This window comes from Moschus berezovskii, chromosome 8, assembly GCF_049115385.1.
Source record: "Moschus berezovskii isolate FMDL1 chromosome 8, NW_MosBer_1.0, whole genome shotgun sequence".
Lineage (NCBI taxonomy): Eukaryota > Metazoa > Chordata > Mammalia > Artiodactyla > Moschidae > Moschus > Moschus berezovskii.
In genome coordinates this window covers 110,908,213-110,930,008 of record NC_142467.1, presented here as the reverse complement: position 1 = coordinate 110,930,008, position 21,796 = coordinate 110,908,213, and the positions used below count along the sequence as shown (strand labels likewise).

The window sequence follows — 21,796 nt, the reverse complement described above, 5'->3', positions numbered from 1 at the left end:
ACCCAGGAATCGAACCTGGGTTTCCTTCATTGCAGACATATTCTTTACCATCTGAGCCAGTGGGGAAGCCCACCAATACAGAGGGCTGACTGTAAGGTTATATGTGGATTTTCAATTTAAGTGGGTGTCAGCACCCCTAACCACTGCCCCTCCACATTTGTTCAAGGATCAGCTATACAAATCAGGGGAAACGGTAGTAGGATACTTTATAAAGCTCTTACTTGCTTTTAAAAACTGTTTTTACCTGCACAGATTTCTTTTGAAACTGGAATAGCCAGGGAAAAGTCAAGTCTTTGCAGATTCTCTTCCTGTCTCAGTCCAGGGGCCCCTAGGACTGTCTGGGACCGAAGAATGAGGGCTTCCAAAGCTGTTAATGGTAATTAGTAAGGTGACAGTGTTTTCCTCAAGGGAGCCTCAGCTGAAACTAGATTGTGCTGGGAAATTTGTTCCATATTCTTTCTGTCCTTCAGGAATTGGCTTTTCTGGAGTTTCATTCCTAGTTCTCTTTTTTCCTTCCAAAGGTCAGAATCAATGGGGAGCTTTCAGAAATATATTCTGAGGGGAGCCCCAGGCTTGTTTGTTTTTATTAAGTACCAGGGGTGACTCTGATGCTGCAAGGCTAAGCCAATTATTGAAGTCTAGAGCTGTGCTTGATCTTAGAAATTTCTTAGAATTTGACCGACCACCAAAGGAGGAGATCTCAACCTTTGTATTTGTTGTCTGCTTTCGAGTATTAGAGTTTGACGGACTTAGCGGTTTTTGCACTTGTAATTAGGACACACATCGTGTGGTTGTCTTCTATTCCTGGATCCTTGTCTAGGTGATACTTCCCCTTTTCCTCTGAAGCTAGTTGTAGTTTCCACTGTGTTGCACAGCCTGTTCAGCAAAACATTTTGTCTAACTGAGATGGTGACAGCAGCATGATTCTGAGGTGTAGTAAAAACTAACTTTGCAATCAAGCAGTGTTTTGTGTGACCCAAGTTGACAGTTTTTCACCTAGAGCAAGGTCTTTCCACCTGGGCACTGTTGAGATTTGGGACCAGACATTTGTTTGTTGGGCAGGTTTGAGGGGCTCCCCCTGCATTGCAAGTTACTTACCAGTACCTTTGGCTCCACTTACTAGGTGCCAGTAACACGCCCCACACATGGCCGTTGACAACCACCAGTGCCTCCAGGTGAGGACGCCTGACCTAGAGAATGGCTCCACACAAATACTCATCTTTCCTCCACATCTTCTCTAAGCCTCTGTTTTCCCATGGATCCCTCTCAAGTACCTTTGAGTTAACAAGTCTTGTGTGCTACTTGCTCTGTTCTCTCTCTCTCAGATACTCCGCCTTCCCTCTGTAGTCTGTGGGCCATTAAAACTGGTCTGACGTGTGACTCGGCGATGTCGCCTTTAGCTCTGGTTGCCGGACAGCTCTGGCGCCTGGAAGGCTAGCTGGGCCTGGAGCACTGCCCAGAGCCCGTCTTTTTCCCAGGTCATTTCTCCCGTCTCCTCAGGCAGCACGTCCAGGGCTGTCTCTTCTCCTTAAATATCTTCACTCATCCCTTTAGTCCTCACTCTCATCAGATAACTTCACCGTCATCTTCACAGAAAACGGTGGCTGTCAGTTGAAATTCTCCTGGCTTACTGATCCTAAGCCTTCACGCATACCTGCCTGCACACCCACGTGTGCCACCTTGCCTCCTGTCAGGACAGGACGTGGTTCTGATGTGCTCTTTCAGCCTGGGCCTCAGTGTGCCAACACCTTCCCATCCTTGAGACCTCTGCTCCCTCCAGCTCTTGTTCCTTCTCTCTTTGCCTACCAGCATTTATTCATGCTCAAGCATTCCCTATCCAGTTTTCATAACTCTCTTTCAAACCCATCTCCGAAGCTGTCCCACCCTACAGCTTCTCCCCTTTACAGCCAGATTCTGAAAAGCATCTTCACTACTGTGTCTTCTTCCCCTGAGGAAGGCAGGAGAAAGTACAGGTGCCTTTCTGTCTGTTTGTCGTTCCTTTTAACATACCTATCCCAAGACTCAACTGAGACTTTGTACAGATAGCAAGCCTCTCGTGGATTGCTGGCTTCTTGCTGCATGGCCTTTACTCTTTACCTTCGTCACATTAATTTACTAAGGACAGGTGGCAGTCAGCACCGCACTGGGACCTCCTCCTTGTGTCAGCTGATCACAGTCAGCAGTCCTCTGGGTGTTAGCCAACACATCTTAGAAACTGGAAAACTGGCACGCTGCTTTGCACCTCTTCTATTTAAAGGTCAGCCACAAAATTTTAGTGGTTCAAAACACTTTTCAGAAGTAGAGTGCTGCAGCTCGGCTTATTGTGTGTCTAAGATGCCACCTCAGAAGCTAAAGTGGGTCGGTCGCCTGGTGGCTGGCAGAGGCACTGCTGTGATGCCCGCTCCTCAGAGGGAAGCCTGTTTAAACAGTGTCTGCTGCCAGTCCTAGTTCGGGGAAAAGCGGAGTTCTTGTCTCTGACCTTTAGTAATCCTGGATCCTTTTATATTTGCCAGGTTCTTGCACGGCACCAAGAGGCTGCAGAGCTGTGAAAACAACTTGCCTTCAATGTAGACGCCTCACCCCACCCCCAGCCATTGTTCTGATCCCTCTAGCTTACAGCGCATTGGGAAGGAGGAGAGTGGGAAGGCTTTGTGTTTTGATGTTACTGGTTTTGTTCCCTTTTCTGTTCTATACTTCCACACAGCCCAAAGTGTTTCTGTATCCCACAGTGCTTCTAATAGGAATAAAGGACTTTCTGAAACTCTGATAACTTGTGCTTTACATGTCTCATCGTCCTCAGGACGCCACCCGCTCTCCGTCCCTTACACTGCTCAGCCCTAAGTTTGTTGGGCCCTTTTCTGTGTTTATGTGCGTTTTTATTATTCGGGTCTTTTTAGAACAGTGGGAAGGGGTTCTTTCCAGGTCTGACTGGCCCCACGTGCCCCTCTGAGCTGTCTGTGGATGCCTTTTATACATCTCCAAGCCTGTAAGAGGTCACTCTGGTGCGGGCGTGCAGAGACCTGAGGCACGCTGAAGTGTTCTGACCGTGTAGCAGTTGTGTGAAATATCGGCATTACTTTGCCTGGTTGTATGTTTAATAATACCTTTTATTTGCCTATCCTTGGTGCCTTTTCTAAACTTATTGCTCCAGACAGCCTCACGAGGTAGATGGCAGGCCGCCTTCCCCACTGTGCTTCTCCCCGGCAGTGTTCAGATGAGACAGCTGGTAGTCAGAAAGGGTTGTTTGTCACGGCTCAGGCTGTTGTAGGAGCAGAACTTTGGCCAGGAGGAAGGGAAGGCCGTGTGGAGTTTAAGAGGTAAAGAAAATAGGTGACGAAGAAGAGATGGGCGAATACAGGGCAGCTCTTCAGCACAGTGCTGTCAGTGGCCTGAGGCGGAGCAGTGGGCGTGTGTCAGAAGGGCCAGCAGGTGGAGAGAGAGAGGTGTGCTGAGGGAATTAGACTGATGTTTTCCGGGACAGGCGCAGGAGCTGGACTGTTGAAATCCTGGAAAGAGTGTAGCTGGAGGAAGAAGTTTGGGAGGGAGGGAGGGAGGAAGGGGCAGCTTGCTGGCTAGGGTGGGGACTGAGGGTGGGAAAGCCATAGGGTGGGCAGATAGCCTAACGGAAAAGGGTTTTTTATGGAGAAAAAAACAAACTTTCTGATTTTGAGTTAGCTAAGGAAGAGAGGTGGAGAAGGAAATGGCAACCCACTCCAGTGTTCCTGCCTGGAGAATCCCAGGGATGGGGGAGCCTGGTGGGCTTCCGTCTACGGGGTCACACAGACTCGGACACGACTAAAGTGACTTAGCAGCAAGGAAGAGAGGCTTTCTTTCCCAGCTTGTCCCTAGAGAACAGTTGATCTTTGTTTTCCTTCATTACAGTGCTCCACAGGGAACCAGACACTTTCTTTTGGATCAGCAAACCTAGAAGGGAACTCTTAAGGACCCTGACATGAGAGAAATCCATTTATAACTAAGGTTAAAGGAACAGAGAACACTCAACTTACACAGCTTTAAAAATTACCATTAAACCATTAATTAATGGATTAAACCATTTTGTTTGTTCCAAATAACCGGTAATAGTAAAGAAAAGCTAGATAATAAGAAAAGAGGAAAGCAGAAACGCTGTTAAGAAGAGAAGGTAAAAGCCAGCAGTGCTTATTTAAACCAGAATTTCCAGACAACTGATTCAGGTCAGCTCCCCAACACCACAGCAGCTGCACCAGAGGTCACACAACTTTCTCTTCTGTCACCTGCCAACTGACCCAAGTCCACTGTCCACACTGCATCAAACTGGCTGAGAGCACTTTCCCAGCCCCCCTTCTCTGCCAACGCTGACCAAACCCTCACTGGTCCATAGACCTCCCAGAAACATTGCCAAATAAAGGCAGATGCACCCTTGCGGTGAGGAGGAGCTGTCATTTACGTCAGACCTAAAGGGGTCTGTATCTGAAAAAAGGACTGGAGGCCTTGTTCTCATCTTCCTTAGGCCACAGCCAACACCGTTCACAGCTGCTGGGAAATAATCCCCACCTCTGAGAATACCCTTAGTGGAATTCTGGGGCAAGCCTTTATCTCCCTTTCAGAGTACACTCCAGATGCAAGGAACAGTAAAGAGACGTGACAATGCGTTATGTACACTAAATGAATTTAGGTCTTGCCTATGGTTTGATGACCGTCACCCCTTAAGTGAAAACCTGCAGGGATGATGAGGTTCTGATTCACTGCGTTATCTGTAAGTTTCAGACTGTGTGTGCTAAGTAAGGCACTTCAGTCTTGTGGGACTATTTGCAGCCCCGTGGACTGTAGCCCACCAGGCTCTTCGGTGCATGGGATTCTTCAGGCAGGAATACTGGAGTGGGTGGCCAAGCCCTCCTCCAGGGGATCTTCACAACCCAGGGTCGAACTTGCATCTCTTACGCTTCCGGCACTGGCAGGCGGGCCCTTTACTACTAGCACCACCATTTAGTTGCCAGTGTCTTGATTCTTGGACTTCTCAGGTGACTAAGTGGGTAAAGAATCTGCCCGTCATGCAGGAGATGTAGGCAGAGTCAGACACGACTGAGCACGCACACACATCTTGATTCTTTCCCCAAAAAAGTGGGTACAAGGCTACCGAGTGATGATCGGTTATTTGGGTTGAAACTGTAAGCATGAATGTTTCTTCCAAATCCCAATTAAAACAGTGAGTTTTCTAAATCTCTTACTTTTTTAAATCGAAGCTGCATTTTAAAACAGGTATATATATTTTGAAAAGGTATACATAACTACTTATAAGCTAATATATAAATTACAAATTAACAACATTTAAAAAGCATATGATGGTTCAATTTGGTATCTTTCTCAAAATTTCTTTTATCTTATCCCGAGACTGTGATTAGATGATGTTGCCGGAACGCCGGTCCTGGCCCATGTCTCTGCCACTGCCCCGTTGGCCTGGACTCTGGGGCTGCCTCATGGCCTCATTTCAGGTTCTCAGAGCTACCACAGGGTTAGTTTCAACAGCTCCCTCACTGTCTTTTCTCCTTTCCATAGGGCACAGGCACCTTCTTCAAGAAGGCAAAACCCTCCATGACTTATTTCCAGTCACAAGGATGTGACTCTCTACTCTCTGGAATAAAAATCGCCCATCCTCTCTCCCTTCAACATTTCAGCTAAGAAGCACTGGTTAAATGTTATCTGATTCCTAAGCACAGCTCATCCCTAAAAATAGTCCCAACTACCCTGTAACTTTACAAGCATTTAGCTTGGATTGCTTAGAAGTCTTTTTTTTTTTTTTTCATTTCATTTACTTATATTTTGTTTTTACCTTTGGTTTATTTTTTTAACTGGAGGAAAATTGCTTCACAGTGTTGTGTTGGTTTCTGCTGTACAGCAACATGAATCAGCCATAATCATGCACATATCACCTCCCTCTTGAGCCCCCTCCCTTCCCCCCCCACCCGTTTAGGTACTCAGAGTGCCAGGCTGAGCTCCCCGTCTGTTTTACAAGAACTCTTTAAATAATGTTTTAAACAACATTTAAACAGAGGTCCATGAAACTAGTTATATAGTTTAAATCCTGGTTAATATTTAACTCCTGGTTAGTATTTTTTGAAATTCTATTTTTCTGCTTTAGGTATTGGAAACAACTGATTAATAAGATATAACTATCTTCATTCTTAGTGAATTTCCTACTTTTCCTCAGATCTTTATTTGGAATTTGGTGGAGTAAAACCAAACAGCTGAATACTACTTATCAGTTCTCGTTATACAGTGCTATCAACATATAAGATTGGGTTTAGGAGATTCTCTGCCAGCTCTGTTTTAGTGCATCCCCAGTATTTGTCTCTTGGGACCAAACAGACTGACTAAAAATTTCATTTCTTTACATTTTGGCCTAAGAGTTTTTCAGGCTATAATTTGTGATATAATTCTCCATTTTCTTATAGGCATGTTTTCCACAAATCCTGCGTGGATCCCTGGCTTAGTGAACATTGTACCTGTCCTATGTGCAAACTTAATATTTTGAAGGCCCTGGGCATTGTGGTATGTTTCCTGTTTTGTTAATACTTCTGTGTTGTTTTACCTCTAAGCATAGCATAACATAGGCTTTCTCCGCCAGATAGTCTTGTTGGTATTTGGTCCAATACTACATTTTCCCCGTCAAAGTCCAGCACCCATCAGAGAACTTAGGGAAGAGCAGCTGAAGAACTGTGCTAGTCTACTTTAAAGCCTGCTTCTGTTGGGCGGTAGGTGTGTGACGAAGAACCAAGGCAAAAAGGAGGAGGTGATTTTCCTATACTCCAATATCTTTTTTTTTTAAGAGTAGAATGTGGATTTTTAACTCTAGTCCAGTAGTAATTTTTTCTGCATTCAATGTGATATAAAACCGTGTCATTATTTATGTTTCTTGCTCTTGAATTTGGCTTTGCTCTCCTAGATGTTGGTAATTGCCGTCAGTGAGGGTAGGCAGTGCCAGCCCCGAGCTGATCTTTGACAGCTGGGTAGGGGCTTTGGTTGGGTGCCAGCCATATAGAGCACTTCAGCCATAGCCAGGTGAGCCAGCGTTGACTATTGGGGAACTTGGAGTTCTTTCAAGAGTGATTGAATGATCTCCATATAGAGAAGAAAGTTTATGTTGACCCAACAGATGAATTCTTCATTTTGGCTTTGCAGATCTGAATAATCCTATATAAAATATGCTATCAGATGACAGTTTAGCAGCGATCCAGTTAGGTAGTAGTGCCCCATTTACCCCCCCACCTTCAAAGATCATGTCAGTGACTTGTAGTTTCTTTACCTCTTAACACTTGACACTGGCCTAGATAATCCCTTCTGGTGAGGGTCATCCTTGAGACTGTCTGGCAGCTTCCCTGGCCGTCCATATCCGTATTTAGTGGATGATAGTAGCCTTTAGCCCCACAGCACTCTGTTCCTCTCCCTTAGCATTAGATGCTTAAATTTTGAAACAGGTTTTTTTAGGGTCAGAAGACTTTTCAGTGTTGATCTACTCTTGGTTGCATGCTTTCTTTATGTTTTAAAGGTGAAATACATTTAAAACCTGACTAGCAGATACATGAGGTGTTACAGAACAGTTAACAGGGTGAAAGGGATATTTTATGTTATCTGTGTTAACACATGCACCAAAGTGATACACTGCACTGACTGTCAACTTTATAATAATAATAATGAATCTCTTTGCCTGTGAGCCATGTTCACAAAAAGTTGTCCTTTATAAAGATGGAGTATCCAATTTTCTCAGTTCTACGGTGGATTTTGGCTTTCCTTTGTATCATTTTGGGGCAGAAATCATTTGTTTCTTTTAAATACAAACTCTTGAACAAGAATGGAAAGTGTAAATGGGGGGCGAAATGAGAGGCAATCACATGGAAAAAACGTAAAATCTTTTCAACAGGGTGTCAAGCATTTAGAATTCGATAAAAGGATCTGTTAATCTTACAAGCACTTTTAACCTGGAAATATTTTGCAGCCAAATTTACCGTGTACTGATAATGTAGCATTTGATATGGAAAGGCTCACCAGAACCCAAGCAGTTAACCGAAGATCGGCCCTAGGTGAGCTGGCCAGCGACAACTCCCTTGGCCTCGAGCCACTTCGCACTTCGGGGATCTCGCCTCTTCCTCAGGATGGCGAGCTCACACCTCGAACAGGAGAGATCAACATCGCAGTAACAAGTAAGTGAGCCCTGTGCCCGCGGCGCGGGACTGGCTTGCTGCTGATATTTGACGTGTGGTGAAGAGTTGAGGCGATCGGTCACCGGGGCCAGTGACCTATAACTGAGAAAGTCGTGGGTGCTTTGGTTAATAAGAAACTCGTGTATTTGTGTGTAACTAATGACTTTAGCTGCCATTTGATGAGCAGTTGATCAGAGGTCTGTCTTAATAGCTGCTTATCAGCCTGTTTTGAAGTGATGGTGTTGCACGCACGGATGTGAGGTAGGACGTCCGCAGAGTCACAGGTGTGTTGTGTAACTGTGAGCCCCAGTACTGTCTAGTTCCTGTGCTGCAGGAAGCTTTGTAAAAACACTCATCCAGAATTTGAACGTAAACTCCCCACTTTAGGAACAGTTGAGATAGCCAGTTGCTGCTCGCTGTGTTTTACACTTTTATGAAATTTGGCGTCTTGGTATAATTGTACAACAGGTGTGAGAAAAGCCATAAGATAATCTACTTTTAAAAAATGTTCTGGGCTAGTTATGAATGTCATGACTGTTGAAATGTTGACAAGAAAAAAAAGTGCTCTGAATGCTTTGATGGCCTTACCAAAGTATGAGTGGGCTGGCAGGCGTGTGAGTGGACATTGATCCCGTAACAACCCAGCTGTTTCCAATCCACTCTTTATGTTACTCTCTCCTAACACCTTTCACCCCATCTTCCTCATCACCACTGTGGTGCTGCCTTTTTCAGCATATGCTGTGCTTGCCTATAGCTTCAAGCCCTGACCCTAATGGAACTCCTCTCAATGTCTGGGAGTCAGTAAAATGGATAAAACTATTACAAGAAGACTTTTCCCTTAAGTAGTAAGACTTGGGTGGTCTATTCAGTTGATTTATACATGTTTTTAGCCAATCAAAAATTGTTAGAAAATGATTTTGCAGGTTTTATTCTCATATGTTGAAACTCAGGGAGAGTTTAAGTTATAGAATCAGTAAAACTATTCTTTGATACTTTTTGGCTAATTTCTTACCATTTCCCAGTGGTTGGTTTTAATAGCATTTCTTGTTTTCCTGCTTTGAGCTTTAGGTTTTATGGGCTAGATTTTTTAGAAATTATGTAATAATAATAAAGGAGACAAAGGTTGCCTGTTTATTAATGAGTTATCGGTAGGTCTTTGATTGATCAGCATTTATTGAGCACCTGCTACTACGTTAATTACCCCGTTATATTTTATACAGAAACGTCCTTTCAAATCGTGCGTTGTGACGATAAAAGTGTTACTTCATGTGCCACATTAACCACCTTTAGCAACTCTGTGCGCGTTAAAATGAAGCTCATGTGGTTCCATGAGACCAGAGCTGCCTCTCCTCTAAGCTCACAGCTGTGTAGTGCCACAGTCACTACGGTGCGTTCAGCCAGCGTCCACTGTCTGCAAGGCACTGTGCTAAACACACACTGGGGAGGGCAGAGGTGGCCGAGGCCCCAACCGCAGTGCATCGGTGCCAAGATACCTCTGGCCCGTCGGGCATTATTGTGATGGCGTTTACTTCTTTTTGGTTACTAATTTTTATAACTGAAATGCCATGCATGTCTGGATGCTATATTCACAATTGGAAACATAGATATAATTGAAGTTAGTCTGCCTATCAGGTTTGAAAAAGTCTTAAAAAAAAAAAAGAAAGAATGCTATATTAAGCTTCTTGAAATTGATGACCAGCATCTCTTAATTTTTTTTAAATACCAGTATATATTTTTTTCTAATTTAAAATATATGGGATTAAAAATGGTGGATTTTGCATGGATTCTTGAATGTTTATTATTTTGACTTAAAGAAAAGCCTTATAAATTCACTCTGTTGATGAAGAATTTGTATTCCAAGAAGCAGTGGCTGCACTGTTATCTAAAAAGAGAGAGCTTTCTGAGTATTTTAATAATGTAAACCAAGCTGGGCAGAGAAATGCTTATAGAACAACTCAGCATCCTGGAATCCTGAAGAACAGTTCTTCTTAACCTTTTGAAGATCACCACCTTTAAAATTCAATGAAAGTATAATAACCTTTTTCTGGAAGAATTAGTGGGCTCACACAGTGTTGCATAGCTGTAGGGTCCATGGAAAACAGATTAGAAACACCCATGTCACACACAGCTTTCGCGTCTAAGTATTTGGCATTCCAAGTATAAATTTCTTCTCTCTGCATCATTGCAAATATATAGGGAATTTTATTGTGTTAAACTTTGTTAAACCAGTCCCAGTTTGTGTATACTTTAGGAAATATTTCGTGTTAAAACTTTTTAGGAAGTCAGGTTGATTCTCAGGTTGCTTTTATGGTTCTCAGTAAATACTGTTTTTGAAATATTACCTGGATGATACAGAGTTTGAAAAGTCAAGGGAAAATATTAACTGATTTCCTAGATCTAGAAAGAGACTAGATTAAAAACCTTTAGAGCTCTGTGTACCAGAGGTTTTCATCTCTTTGATGGGCCAAGTCTCTTGTGAGTAACCTTCCCTTTCTACTTCTGCTTCATAAAGCCTTAACAGCCAGTGCTGCTTCTTAGTGGTGGAGTTGTGAAGGGTAGTCCTCTTCTTTGCAAGAGACACCAATAAGATGTCCTTTTTAAAAAAGACTCTTAAGTAAACCCACTCATAGACAAAAAGAATACAGATGAGAATGCCACGGAGGCCAGCCTGCAAACTGCTTGGAGTATCCACAAGACCTTTGGGGACCACTGCTCCATCTTTCTAAGCCTTTCTTTAGGAATGGGTGACACAACCTTGCAGAAGTGACAGAGGAAGAGAAAGAGGTTATAAGTATGGCTAGTCCACTTTACTGCCATTGAAATTAACAACTTTAAAAACCTGTGCCCATGTGCCATTTTATATACATCTTTTTACTGCACACTTTTTGGTGGCCACACCTCTCACAGACCTCAGGACCTTAACTGGAAGGAATGTCTGGGCCATGCTTTCCTTTCTCCCTTGCAGCTTTCACCACTACTTCCGCTAACCTTCTCCACTCAGTAGCTCTCTGGCAAACCTCCTCCTGCTTCACTTCCTTGTGCCAGTCTTGGCTTACACCTTCGTTGACGTCTGCTTCGTTGCATTTGAGGGAAATGTTGACGTCGATTTGACTTAAGTCTTCTCCCCAGAGTGATTTCCTCCCTTTCCTTTGTCAACAGAAGAATGGTTTATTATTGCCAGTTTTGGCCTCCTCAGTGCTCTCACACTCTGCTACATGATCATCAGAGCCACAGCTAGCTTGAATGCTAATGAGTAAGTAACAAATTGTTTTTTGGATTGCATGTGCCAAATGAGCCCAAGAAAATATGTCATTTTCCTAAAGATCATGAGAATTGGCTTCCACCAATTTTATACTGATCCTGATGGGATCATACCTAACTGAACAGTTTATTTCACAAACAGTAATACTGATTGGGAGTTCATTTTGTTCACTCTAGAAAAGATCTCGGGGCTTTCATTAGCCGCGAGGTTAGAATACATCAACGATGGAACAAGTGCCAAGAAAAGCAGTACAGGTGTAGTATGTAGAGAATCCCCACGTCCTGATCGTTGATGGGGTTAGCCCCGCTTTGCTGCGTGCTCGTCACACTTTACCTGGAGCTTTATATGCTTAGCTTTCGGTGGAGAACTGGCACCCTGGCCTATGGTCACAGGAACATGGATATTTAACCTGCAAGAAAGAAGCAATCAGAAAGACCTGTGACTTCTAAATATTAGAACGACGATCAGGAAAAAAAAGCATAGACTGTATTTTCATAGGACAAAATGAAGACCAGGTTACAGATAGGCAAAATTTCACCTTGGTAAAAGGAAGAACATCTGTCAGCAGGCTACTTAAAAACCAGTGAGATGGTTTGCTGTGGGGGTAGGGAGTGCCCTGGACCAGGAATGCAGGCAGAAGCTGCATTTTAACTTGTCAGAGCTGTTGGATGGAAAATTTGGGCTGGATAACTGTTGAGGTCCAGTTTGATCCAGTGGTTTTCCAAAAGTAGCTTTCCATGGGGGTAGCTTCTTTGCATGGAGGTGGCTTTATTTGTTTTGCATTAAACTTGGGGCTTTACTTTAGGATATTTTTCAGTCCTTTCTTTTAAGCAATATTCATGAAAACTAATTCAAGATGAAAGCGTCCCTGGAACACTGCTGAAATTTGAACTTGAATTGGTGGAGTTCCTGTGTTCCCTGTATTCTGTTATGTCCTGGCACTTTAGCTGATTAGTAACAACAAACCAAGCTCATGTAATTGATTCAATTAAGTGCTCATAGTCCAACTGTAGAAACAATGGCAAGAAACTTCCTTTCCAATGACGTGATTTTATTACTTCTAACCTGATCATTTGGCTAGATACTTACAAGAAGCACCCTCTGGCATCCTTGACATGTTACATATTGAGAGGGTGTCGTGGCCACTTGGCAGTCTTCAGTCTTCAAATGAGTGGTCTCAACCTCACCCAGTAGGTCACCATTTAGCTGCTTCTGTTGGCCCCACCTGATGCATTTTACTTCAGCATAGCACAGTGTTAATAGCTCAGACTCTAGAGTCACACATACCTGGATATGACTACCTGCTCCTCCATATTTTGCTTGTGAGACCTAGATAATATTTATCTGAAGTTCATTTTAGTCATCCGTAAAACAAGAATAATGGTAGGAGTAGATCATAGGGTTGTTGTAAGAATCAGCATATGAAGTGCTTAGCACAGTGCCTCGTACATAATAAGTGCTCAATAAATGTTAGCCAAACAACTCCTCTGAGACTCTTTCAAAGTTCTAGGAATAAGATGGCCATCTGTCTTTATCATTTGGCACATGAACTTAATTTTCTTTCATGAAATAGAACACAGAATCATAAGAGCTCACAAGTGCCTGTAATCAACCCTCAGAATGGAGGGAAATACTTATTTCTCCTGAAGTCACCTCTTTTGCTTACTCCCATACCAACCCATCAGACAAGATGATAATGTAAGTCCATTTCTTAAAATTTCGCAAATGAGCAAAAACCAGTCACAGCAAGTGGCTGCACACTGGGCACTTTTAGGGAATTGTTAAGTAATTTAATAGTCACCTTGCTCCCACTCAGAATGGGCCAGGTGCTCGGTTCATGTTTTAGATATTTTAGAGAATGCTCAATAGACATGTTACCTGTTGTAAGTTAGAGTTCCATTCATAAATGCATGCATGACTCAGAATCCGAGTCAGAGATCTTAGATCCATGTCTTAGTCCATCCCTTCTCCCATTAGCCTTTGTAGGGGGTTGTTAGTACAGTTATTCATTTAACTATTATTTCTATGTCTTAGTCAAAACCACTCTGAATGACAGTTTCCATAATTCCATTTAGAGAAGTTGAGAGAGAGAGAGCGAGAGAGAGAGAGTGTGTGTGTGTGTATACACACATGTGGATGGATAAAAGGACGGTGACCAAATTATTAATGGTGATTTTCTTAATGTAGTAAAATTTTGGATGATGTTTTTCTCTCCTATATGCTTTTATGTGTTGACTTTTTGTAACAGTACTTAATTTTTTTAAGTCCATTTTAATTATAGGGGATTGAAAAAAAAGATAATGGTTGGGAATTCCCCAGCAGTCCAGTGGTTAGGACTTCACACTTCCACTGTTGGGGGCCTGGGTTTGATCCCTTGTCTGGAAACTGAGATCCTACAAGCCAGGCAGTGCAGCCAAAAATAAATAAATAAATACCCACTGTTATTCAGTGTCTCCTTCTCAAGAATATTGGTGAAAAATTCCTATGTGATTTTAATTCTGAAAAGTTTATTTAGCAAATAAATTTATAATTATTCTTCATTAATTCTTTGAAATCTATCTTATTTCCCGTTTCACTTTTACCAAAAAATTGTAGTCAAAATGAGATTGCCTTTTCAATTTAATTGCTCTGTTTCAGTTTTCTGGGTACCCTCCTCCATTTCTAAGATGGTCTTCTATATGAGTAGATTCTGTCTTTTCCCATGTTAATGATTTGTCTGGATGTTACTAGTAAATTCCACCTTATGCCTTCTACCTACTATCATAGTTTACTTTTCTGACAGTGTTACACTGAACTTGTGTACTGTGATGTCAGTAAGACTGACCCAGTCTAGCCACTGGTAAGACCCTGTGAGCAAGATCAAGCAGTGAGCAAGATCTGTGGCCAGATAAAAAAGCTGGGCTGTGGAACCCAGGCAGGTCCGAGCCTCCATGGGTCATGGATTGCTGCTCACCTGGGGTTGAAAGCACTCTGCCTCCCTCACCACACTCTGCATGTTCACCCGGGGCTTGATGCTAGTGACTTAACTCAAGTTAATCAAAAGTCCATGTATCTGGGATCACCACCTTCTGTTGTGATGAAATGCTATATAAGTACTCAATCATGACTAATTGTGCTTTACTTTTTTAATACTATAAACAGATCTAGTGAATTTTGAAACTTGACAAATATGTAAACAGGATAATAGTCAAAGAAGCAAATGCATGGTAAATGTATTTTTATATTAGCTTCCCAAACATTTGTTGTGCCTAAGTAAGGCTCTGAGGAGGCCTTACAAATAGCTGAGAAAAGAAGAGAAGTGAAAGGCAAGGGAGAAAAGGAAAGATATACCCATTTGAATGCAGAGTTCCAAAGAAGAGCAGGAAGAGATAAGAAAGCTATCTTAAGTGAACAATGCAAAGAAATAGAGGAAAGCAATAGAATTGGAAAGACGAGAGATCTCTTCAAGAAAATTAGAGATACCAAAGAAATATTTCATGCAGAGATGGACGCAGTACAGAACAGAAACGGTATAAACCTAACAGGAGCAGAAGATACTAAGACAGAGTGGCAGGAATCCACAGAAGAGCTGTACAAAAAAGACACTCACGACCCAGATAACCACGGCAGTGTGACCACTCACCTAGAGCCAGACATCGTGGAGTATGAAGTCGGTGGGCCCTAGGAAACGCCACTAAAGGCAAAGCTAGTTGGAGGTGTTGGGATTCCAGCCGAGCTACTTCAAATCCTAAAAGATGATGCAATTAAAGTACTGCACTCAATATGCTAGCAAATTTGGAAAACTCAGCTGTGGCCACAGGACTGGAAAGGGTCACTTTTCATTCCAATCCCTAAGAAAGGTAATGCCAAAGAAAGTTCAGATTACCTCACAATTGCACTCATTTCACATGCTAGCAAGCTCAAAATCCTTCAAGATAGACTTCAGCAGTACATGAACTGAGAACTTGAAGATGTACAAGTTGGATTTAGAAAAGGCAAAGGAACCAGAGATCAAATTGCCAGCATCCATTGGATCATAGAAAAAGCAAGGGAATTCCAGAAAAACTTATGCTTCATTGACTACACTAAAGCCTTTTGACTGTGTGGATCACAACAAACAGTGGAAAATTCTTAAAGAGATGGGAATACCAGACCACCTTACCTGCCTCCTGAGAAACCTGTATGCAGGTCAAAAAGCAACAGTTAGAACCAGACATGAAACGATGAACTGGTCCAAATTGTAAAAGGAGTACGTGACGGCTGTATATTGTCACCTTGCTTATTTGACTTCTATGCAGAGTACATCATGGGAAATGCTGGGCTGGATGAATCACAAGCTGGAATCAAGATTTCTGGGAGAAATATCAACAGCCTCAGATATGCAGGTGATAACCACTCTAATGGCAGAAAGCAAAGAGGAACTAAAGAGCCTCTTGATGAAGGTGAAAGAGGAGAGTGAAAAAGCTAGCTTAAAACTCAGCATTCAAAAAACTAAGACTATGGTGTCTGGTCCCATGGCTTCATGGCAAATAGGGGAAAATTGGAAACAGTGACAGATTTCATTTTCCTTGGCTCCCAAATCACTGGAGACAGTGACTGCAGCCATGAACTTAAAAAATGCTTGCTGCTTGGAAGGAAAGCTATGACAAACCTAGACAGCATATTAAAAAGCATACATCACTTTGCCAACAAAGGTCCCATATAGTCAAAGCTATGGTTTTTCCAGTAGTTATGTACAGATGTGAGAGTTGGACCATGAAGGCTGAGCACCGAAGAATTGATGCTTTCGAACTATGATGCTGGAGAAGACTCTTGAGAGTCCCTTGGACTGCAAGGAGATCCAGCGAGTCAATCCTAAAGGAAATCAACCCTGAATATTTATTGGAAGGACTGATGCTGAAGCTAAAGCTCGAATACTTCGGTCACCTGATAAGAAGAGCAAATTCATTGGAAAAGATCCTGATGCTAGGAAAGACTGAGGACAGGAGAAAAAGGAGGGGACGGAATGAGATGCTTGGATGCAATCACTGACTCAATGGACGTGAGCTTGAGCAAGCTTCGGGAGATAGTAAAGGACAGGGAAGCCTGCCGTGCTGCAGTCCATGGGTCGCAAGTCAGACACCAGTAAGCGACTGAACAAGTTATATTGAACATCAATTCGCAAAGTATGTTTTCTGCTATGTTTTTTTATTTAAGTAAACCTTGTTAAATCTCAAGTTTTACCAGCTTACATTTACATAAATCTATTTTTCCCTCAACATAAGAAAAGTAAATATTTATTTGAAATGTTTTTATTTGAGGAATAAGTTATAAGATATGTGGATGATGTAGGAGAGATTTTGAGTTGACTGGGCGGTTCAGCTAGGTATTCTCTACAGCCCTTTCTTAGTTCCTGGATTCTGATGCTTAGAAATCATGTTCTGAGATTTGCAGAGGTGTATAGACTAGCATTTAAGATTCAGACAGTCTCAGCAGGAGGAAATGAATCTGATGTGCTTGACTTGTTGGAAGAATTGTAGCAAATTTGAAGTCGTGTCGCATAATTGAAGACCAAGAAGTCCTGGCTCTGCAGCACATCCATTCAGTGTTCTCTTTGCGTTGTCCTCCTCTGAGTTGTAGTAGAAATATATAGGCCAGGTCACAGGAATTGATGTTTCTGTTTTACTCTCTACTAAGAGTATTTCAGTATTTCTGAATTGTTTTGCTCAAGCTTTTTAAGAGGAACATTGACATATTTCAATATAAAAGTATCTGAAAACTTAATCATTTCATACTTTGGGGATATTTACCTTAGAAAAGAGGAGACTGAAGTGATGTAAGAGGTGTTCTCAAGTATTTGGAGGACTTTCAAAGGTGAGAACAGCTACTGTTTATTGTATGCCTACCAAGATCTTACTCCTTTGTGGGACTCTGTTATTACCCACATTGCCCCCAGTTAATGCTTGTAATAGTCCCATGGTGACTAACCAGTGCCTACAAAGGGCAATACTTCCTATGTAGCTCTGGAGACATCTACAGGGAGGTAGGTTTCCATTTAATGTAAGAAAGAACTTCCTGCCAGTAAGAATTGTTCCTCCGTGAAAATGAGCTGTCTTAAAAGCCAATGAGCTTGCCAGGAGTTGCTTATTCAGACAGAAACTACAAGGCAGGAGCTGTTTGGAGGCAGATCTTGAGTCAGATTGGAGAAGGCAGTTGACACCCCACTCCAGTACTCTTGCCTGGAAAATCCCATGGATGGAGGAGCCTGGTAGGCTGGAGTCCATGGGGTCGCGAAGAATCAGGTATGACTGAGCGACTTCACTTTCATGCACTGGAGGAGGAAAAGGCAACCCACTCCAGTGTTCCTGCCTGGAGAATCCCAGGGACGGGGGAGCCTGGTGGGCTGCCGTCTATGGGGTCGCACAGAGTCGGACACGACTGAAGCGACTTAGCAGCAGCTGCAGCTTGAGTCAGATAAAAGTTCTAAGACTCCTTCTAGTTCTCAGAGTTCCTCTTGAATTGTCTGTCCTAAATGATCCCTTCCTAGGAGAGATCAAAACCCATCGAGAGGGGTCTGGGTCTCAGCTGGCTACCCCTTATTGAATCTTCAGGGTCAAGCAATGTCTTTACAACTTTTTAAAATCATCTCCTACTGTAAGAAATACATTTTCTATTGTGACCCAGTACTCCCACATGTGTGACTGAAACAGAAGTTCCACAGTTTTCCTTACTGCATACAGATCTTTTCTTCTCTGTGGTTTCTTGTTGTTAATGTGGGTCACGAACTCCTGCATAGATTTTAATGATCCATTAATAGGTTGCAGCCTGCAATTTGAAAGACACTGAGCTGACGAATTTTGAATATTTAGTTCTCAACCTAATAACTTCCTTTTTTTTTTTGACTGTGCTAGGTCTTGGTTACTGTGTGCAGGCTTTCTCTAGTTGCAGCAAGCAGGGGCCGCTCTCTGACGGTGGTACACAGGCTGCTTCTTGCAGTGGCTTTTCTTGTCGCAGAGCATAGGCTTTGGGGTGCTCAGGCTTCAGTAGTTGTGGCTCAGTAGTTGAGGTGCATGGACTTAGTTATGCGTGGAATCTTCCCAGCCTGGGGATCAAACCCGAGGCCCCTGCATTGGCAGGCAGATTCTTTTTTCTTTTTTAATTCTTTTATTTTGCTCTTCCCAGCATCACCTGAGATCTACATTTTTTACATTGGAAAAGACCCTGTTGCTGGGAAAGATTGAGGGCAGGAGGAGAAGGGGACAACAGGATGAGATGGTTGGATGGCATCACCAACTCAGCGGACATGAGTTTGAGCACACTCTGGGAGATAGTGAAGGACAGGGAAGCCTGGTGTGCTGCAGTCCATGGGGTTGCAAGGAGTTGGGCATGACTTAGTGACTAAACAACAGCACCACATTCCTTTGATGCCAGGGTTGTGGATTCACTTTACATTCTGAGCAGGCAGATTCTCAACCACTGTGCCATCTGGGAAATCCTCAACCTAATAACTTGCTCACACTGGCACAAATATCTGATTGTTTATTTTCCTGAGACAGCTTCTTTTGTAGGAATGTCAGCAAATACTTGTCCCCAGCCTCACTGTGAATACTCTTCTTTCTTTTAGTATTTAGTTCTTTTAGCCACAGTGAGCCCAAGATACGTACACAAAGGAGTAACCTGAGGCCCAGAGGGGCTGAGTGACCTCCAAGAAGTGCCATAGGAGGAAGGACCTGGGACTCCAGCCCAGTACTTCTGGTTCCAATCTTTACTCTACACTGCTTTTCTTTGACTACTCCGGAGGGCCATTTAAGGGTTCCAAATAATATAGTTGAAAAAGATAAATTTGATTTTGTAAAAACTTAGTGACAAAAAAGGAGATTAAAGCAGCAGAACCTTTAATTGGGCTCCTGTCTTGTCTTTGTCAGTCTTTTTATTTTTCAGAAGTGCCTTTAATGTTTGGCTTCATCGGGTTTTTTTTTTAATTACTTACACGTGTTAGTCATTCAGTCATGTCCACCTCTTTGCGACTCCATGGACTGTAGCCCACCTGGCTCCTCTGTCCATGGAATTCTCCAGACAAGCATACTGGAGTGAGTTGCCATTCCCTTCTCCAGGGTATCTTCCCAACCTGGAATTGAACCTGGGTCTCCCGCATTGCAGGCAGATTCCTTACTCTCTGAACCACCAGGGAAGCCCCATAATTACTTAGAAAGGCAGCAAAAAAAGTAAGTTTAAAAATCTTGACTCACCCTTTAAAATCTTGACTCGCTCCCTATGCCTACTGAGGAAATATTATAAAAACAATGTGTCATATTAAATATGAACTGCAATAAACAGGTGTAGAGCCTCAGTCACAGTTTCTGTGAATGACCCTAACCCTAAGCCTTCCAGCCTGAGGCACCAGGCCTGCCCTGCAGGAACCCTGGGGTGACGGGCTGCAGTGCTCTCTGCCCAGCGCTGTGCCTGTGTCGGGGCAGTACGGCATGAGTATCACACAGACGCAGAGGAGCTCTCGTCCTCCCCTGAGGGAGGCAGAAAGGCTTCCTGGACGAAGCGACTTAGAAACCAGGCCAGGCATCATTAAAACAAAGGTGAGGAAAAAGCACTGCAGGTTCCAGGAGCTGTGTGGTTTGATATGTCTACTCTAGGTGATGGTGGAAGTAGGCAGACTCTGGAATTTGGACTGTTGTTTGGTTTTGGTTTTTTTTTGTAACCAGCAGGTGATGTCTAAGGCTTTTCAGTAAAACTAAAATTGCTAGTGACTGAGAAATTGCTTTGGCATGGTAGAGATCGAAAGCAAGAAGGTAGGTTAGGTAAAAATACGGAGCTGAAGGAGAAAGTCAGGACGATGGGGAAGAGACAAAACACGAAATGCTGGAGAGCTGTATGACGACCAAAGAGTAAGTGATCTGGATCCAGAGTGTGGATCTGGAGCTCAACAGGGAGAAAACAGAGCAGAACTGAAGATACGATATATAGAAACCAGAGCAACGAACCAGACTCTAGAAGGGTTGACGAAGCTAGAGCAGTCCCACACCGCCAGGCTACAGAGGGACAGCATTAGCCTGAGGGTAATGCAGAAAACTTCAGATGTCAGGTACCTTCAGGCACCTGGTTTAGAGGGAGACACACACACACACAAAATACACGCACATTAAATCTGTGAGTTCCTGTAAGAAAGCCTTATATCCCTGGGAGTCCATACTCCTCAAATCTTATTTCAAAATAAATAAAGATGTTTGTTTGAGGTATAAAGAGAGAGCATATTTTAAAGACAGCAGCTACAGATCTCAAGGCATTTGGCATTTAGAACATGCGTTCAAACCAGGACAAGTTGTAAATTGTTTAATTGTCCCCACATTTTTTAAACAAAATGCTGTTAACCTGTACTTTCCCCTGCCTTCCTTTTGGAAGTACTAAGACACTTTTAAGTGACTGAGCCACTTAACCACAGATCTGAAGCTGCTGAGTTCAGGAAATGCTGATGGCTTACTGGCTTGACCAAACTGCTCTGGGAAATACTTGGGGACAACCCAGCCCACCATTCAGTTAGAATTACTTTCTATTTTAAAAATTTGACAAATACCCTTTAACTAATTCTTAACCTCTCTTTTTCTCCTTTTATTCCATAGGGTAGAATGGTTTTGAAGAAAGAAAAACACTGCTTTCTGACTGATTGCCTTGAAGGAAAAAAGAACCTATTTTTGTGCATCATTTACCAATCATGCCACACAAGCATTTATTTTTAGTACATTTTATTTTTTCATAAAATTGCTAATGCCAAAGCTTTGTATTAAAATAAATAAATAATAAAATTAAAAATCTGTGTTGTTGAGTATTATTCAACCACTTGTGTTTGAAAGGCTGATTGGGAGATCACATACCCATTTCATTTGTGTATGTTTCAGAGACAGAACGTGCTCATACTCTCCAGGGGAGGAATAGCAATGCTATTTCTTTTGATATTTTTATGTTGGCTCCTGTAGTTTCCAGATAGGACTCGGGTGTGGGGACATCCTGTGGAGCGATGCCCCCTCGGGCCCTGAAATGAGTTACTCCATTTTATTTTCTTCAAGATTGCCATTCCCTCTCCCTCTCTAATACTTCCTTATTCCTTTGTTTATGGTTGACCTGCCTCCTCTAGCATGTCAGCTCCACAGCCACAGGGACTTTCAACTGTGTTTCTTCCCACTGTATCTCTGGTACCTAGTATAGTGCTTTGCAGAAAGTAAGTGCTGAGTAAATATTTGGTGAGCTGGAAGGATGAGTGTACAAAAAATGTTCCAAAATCCACGCTGTTAGTGATAAGTTGTATCTGCCCACGATTTTTTACCTAGTTTACGCAGTGTTCTATGCAGGGACGTGCTGTGCTGCATCTCTGTGGCTGCACGGTGGCGCG

General features: G+C 42.8%; 1 protein-coding gene across 2 annotated transcripts in view; it reads left to right on the top strand.

The window, feature by feature from the left end:
* Positions 1-21,219, top strand: part of RNF130 (ring finger protein 130) — a 147,481-nt gene extending 126,262 nt beyond the window's left edge. Inside the window, exons 6-9 of one of the 2 annotated variants that reach the window (XM_055429980.2) lie at positions 6,432-6,528; positions 7,973-8,177; positions 11,337-11,430; positions 21,030-21,219. In XM_055429980.2, the coding sequence (XP_055285955.1) occupies positions 6,432-6,528; positions 7,973-8,177; positions 11,337-11,430; positions 21,030-21,045 (412 nt within the window). In that variant the 3' untranslated portion in view covers positions 21,046-21,219. The remainder of the gene's footprint in view (positions 1-6,431; positions 6,529-7,972; positions 8,178-11,336; positions 11,431-21,029) is intronic. The other variant, XM_055429981.2, reaches the window with a different exon arrangement.
* Positions 21,220-21,796: the final 577 nt, after the last annotated feature.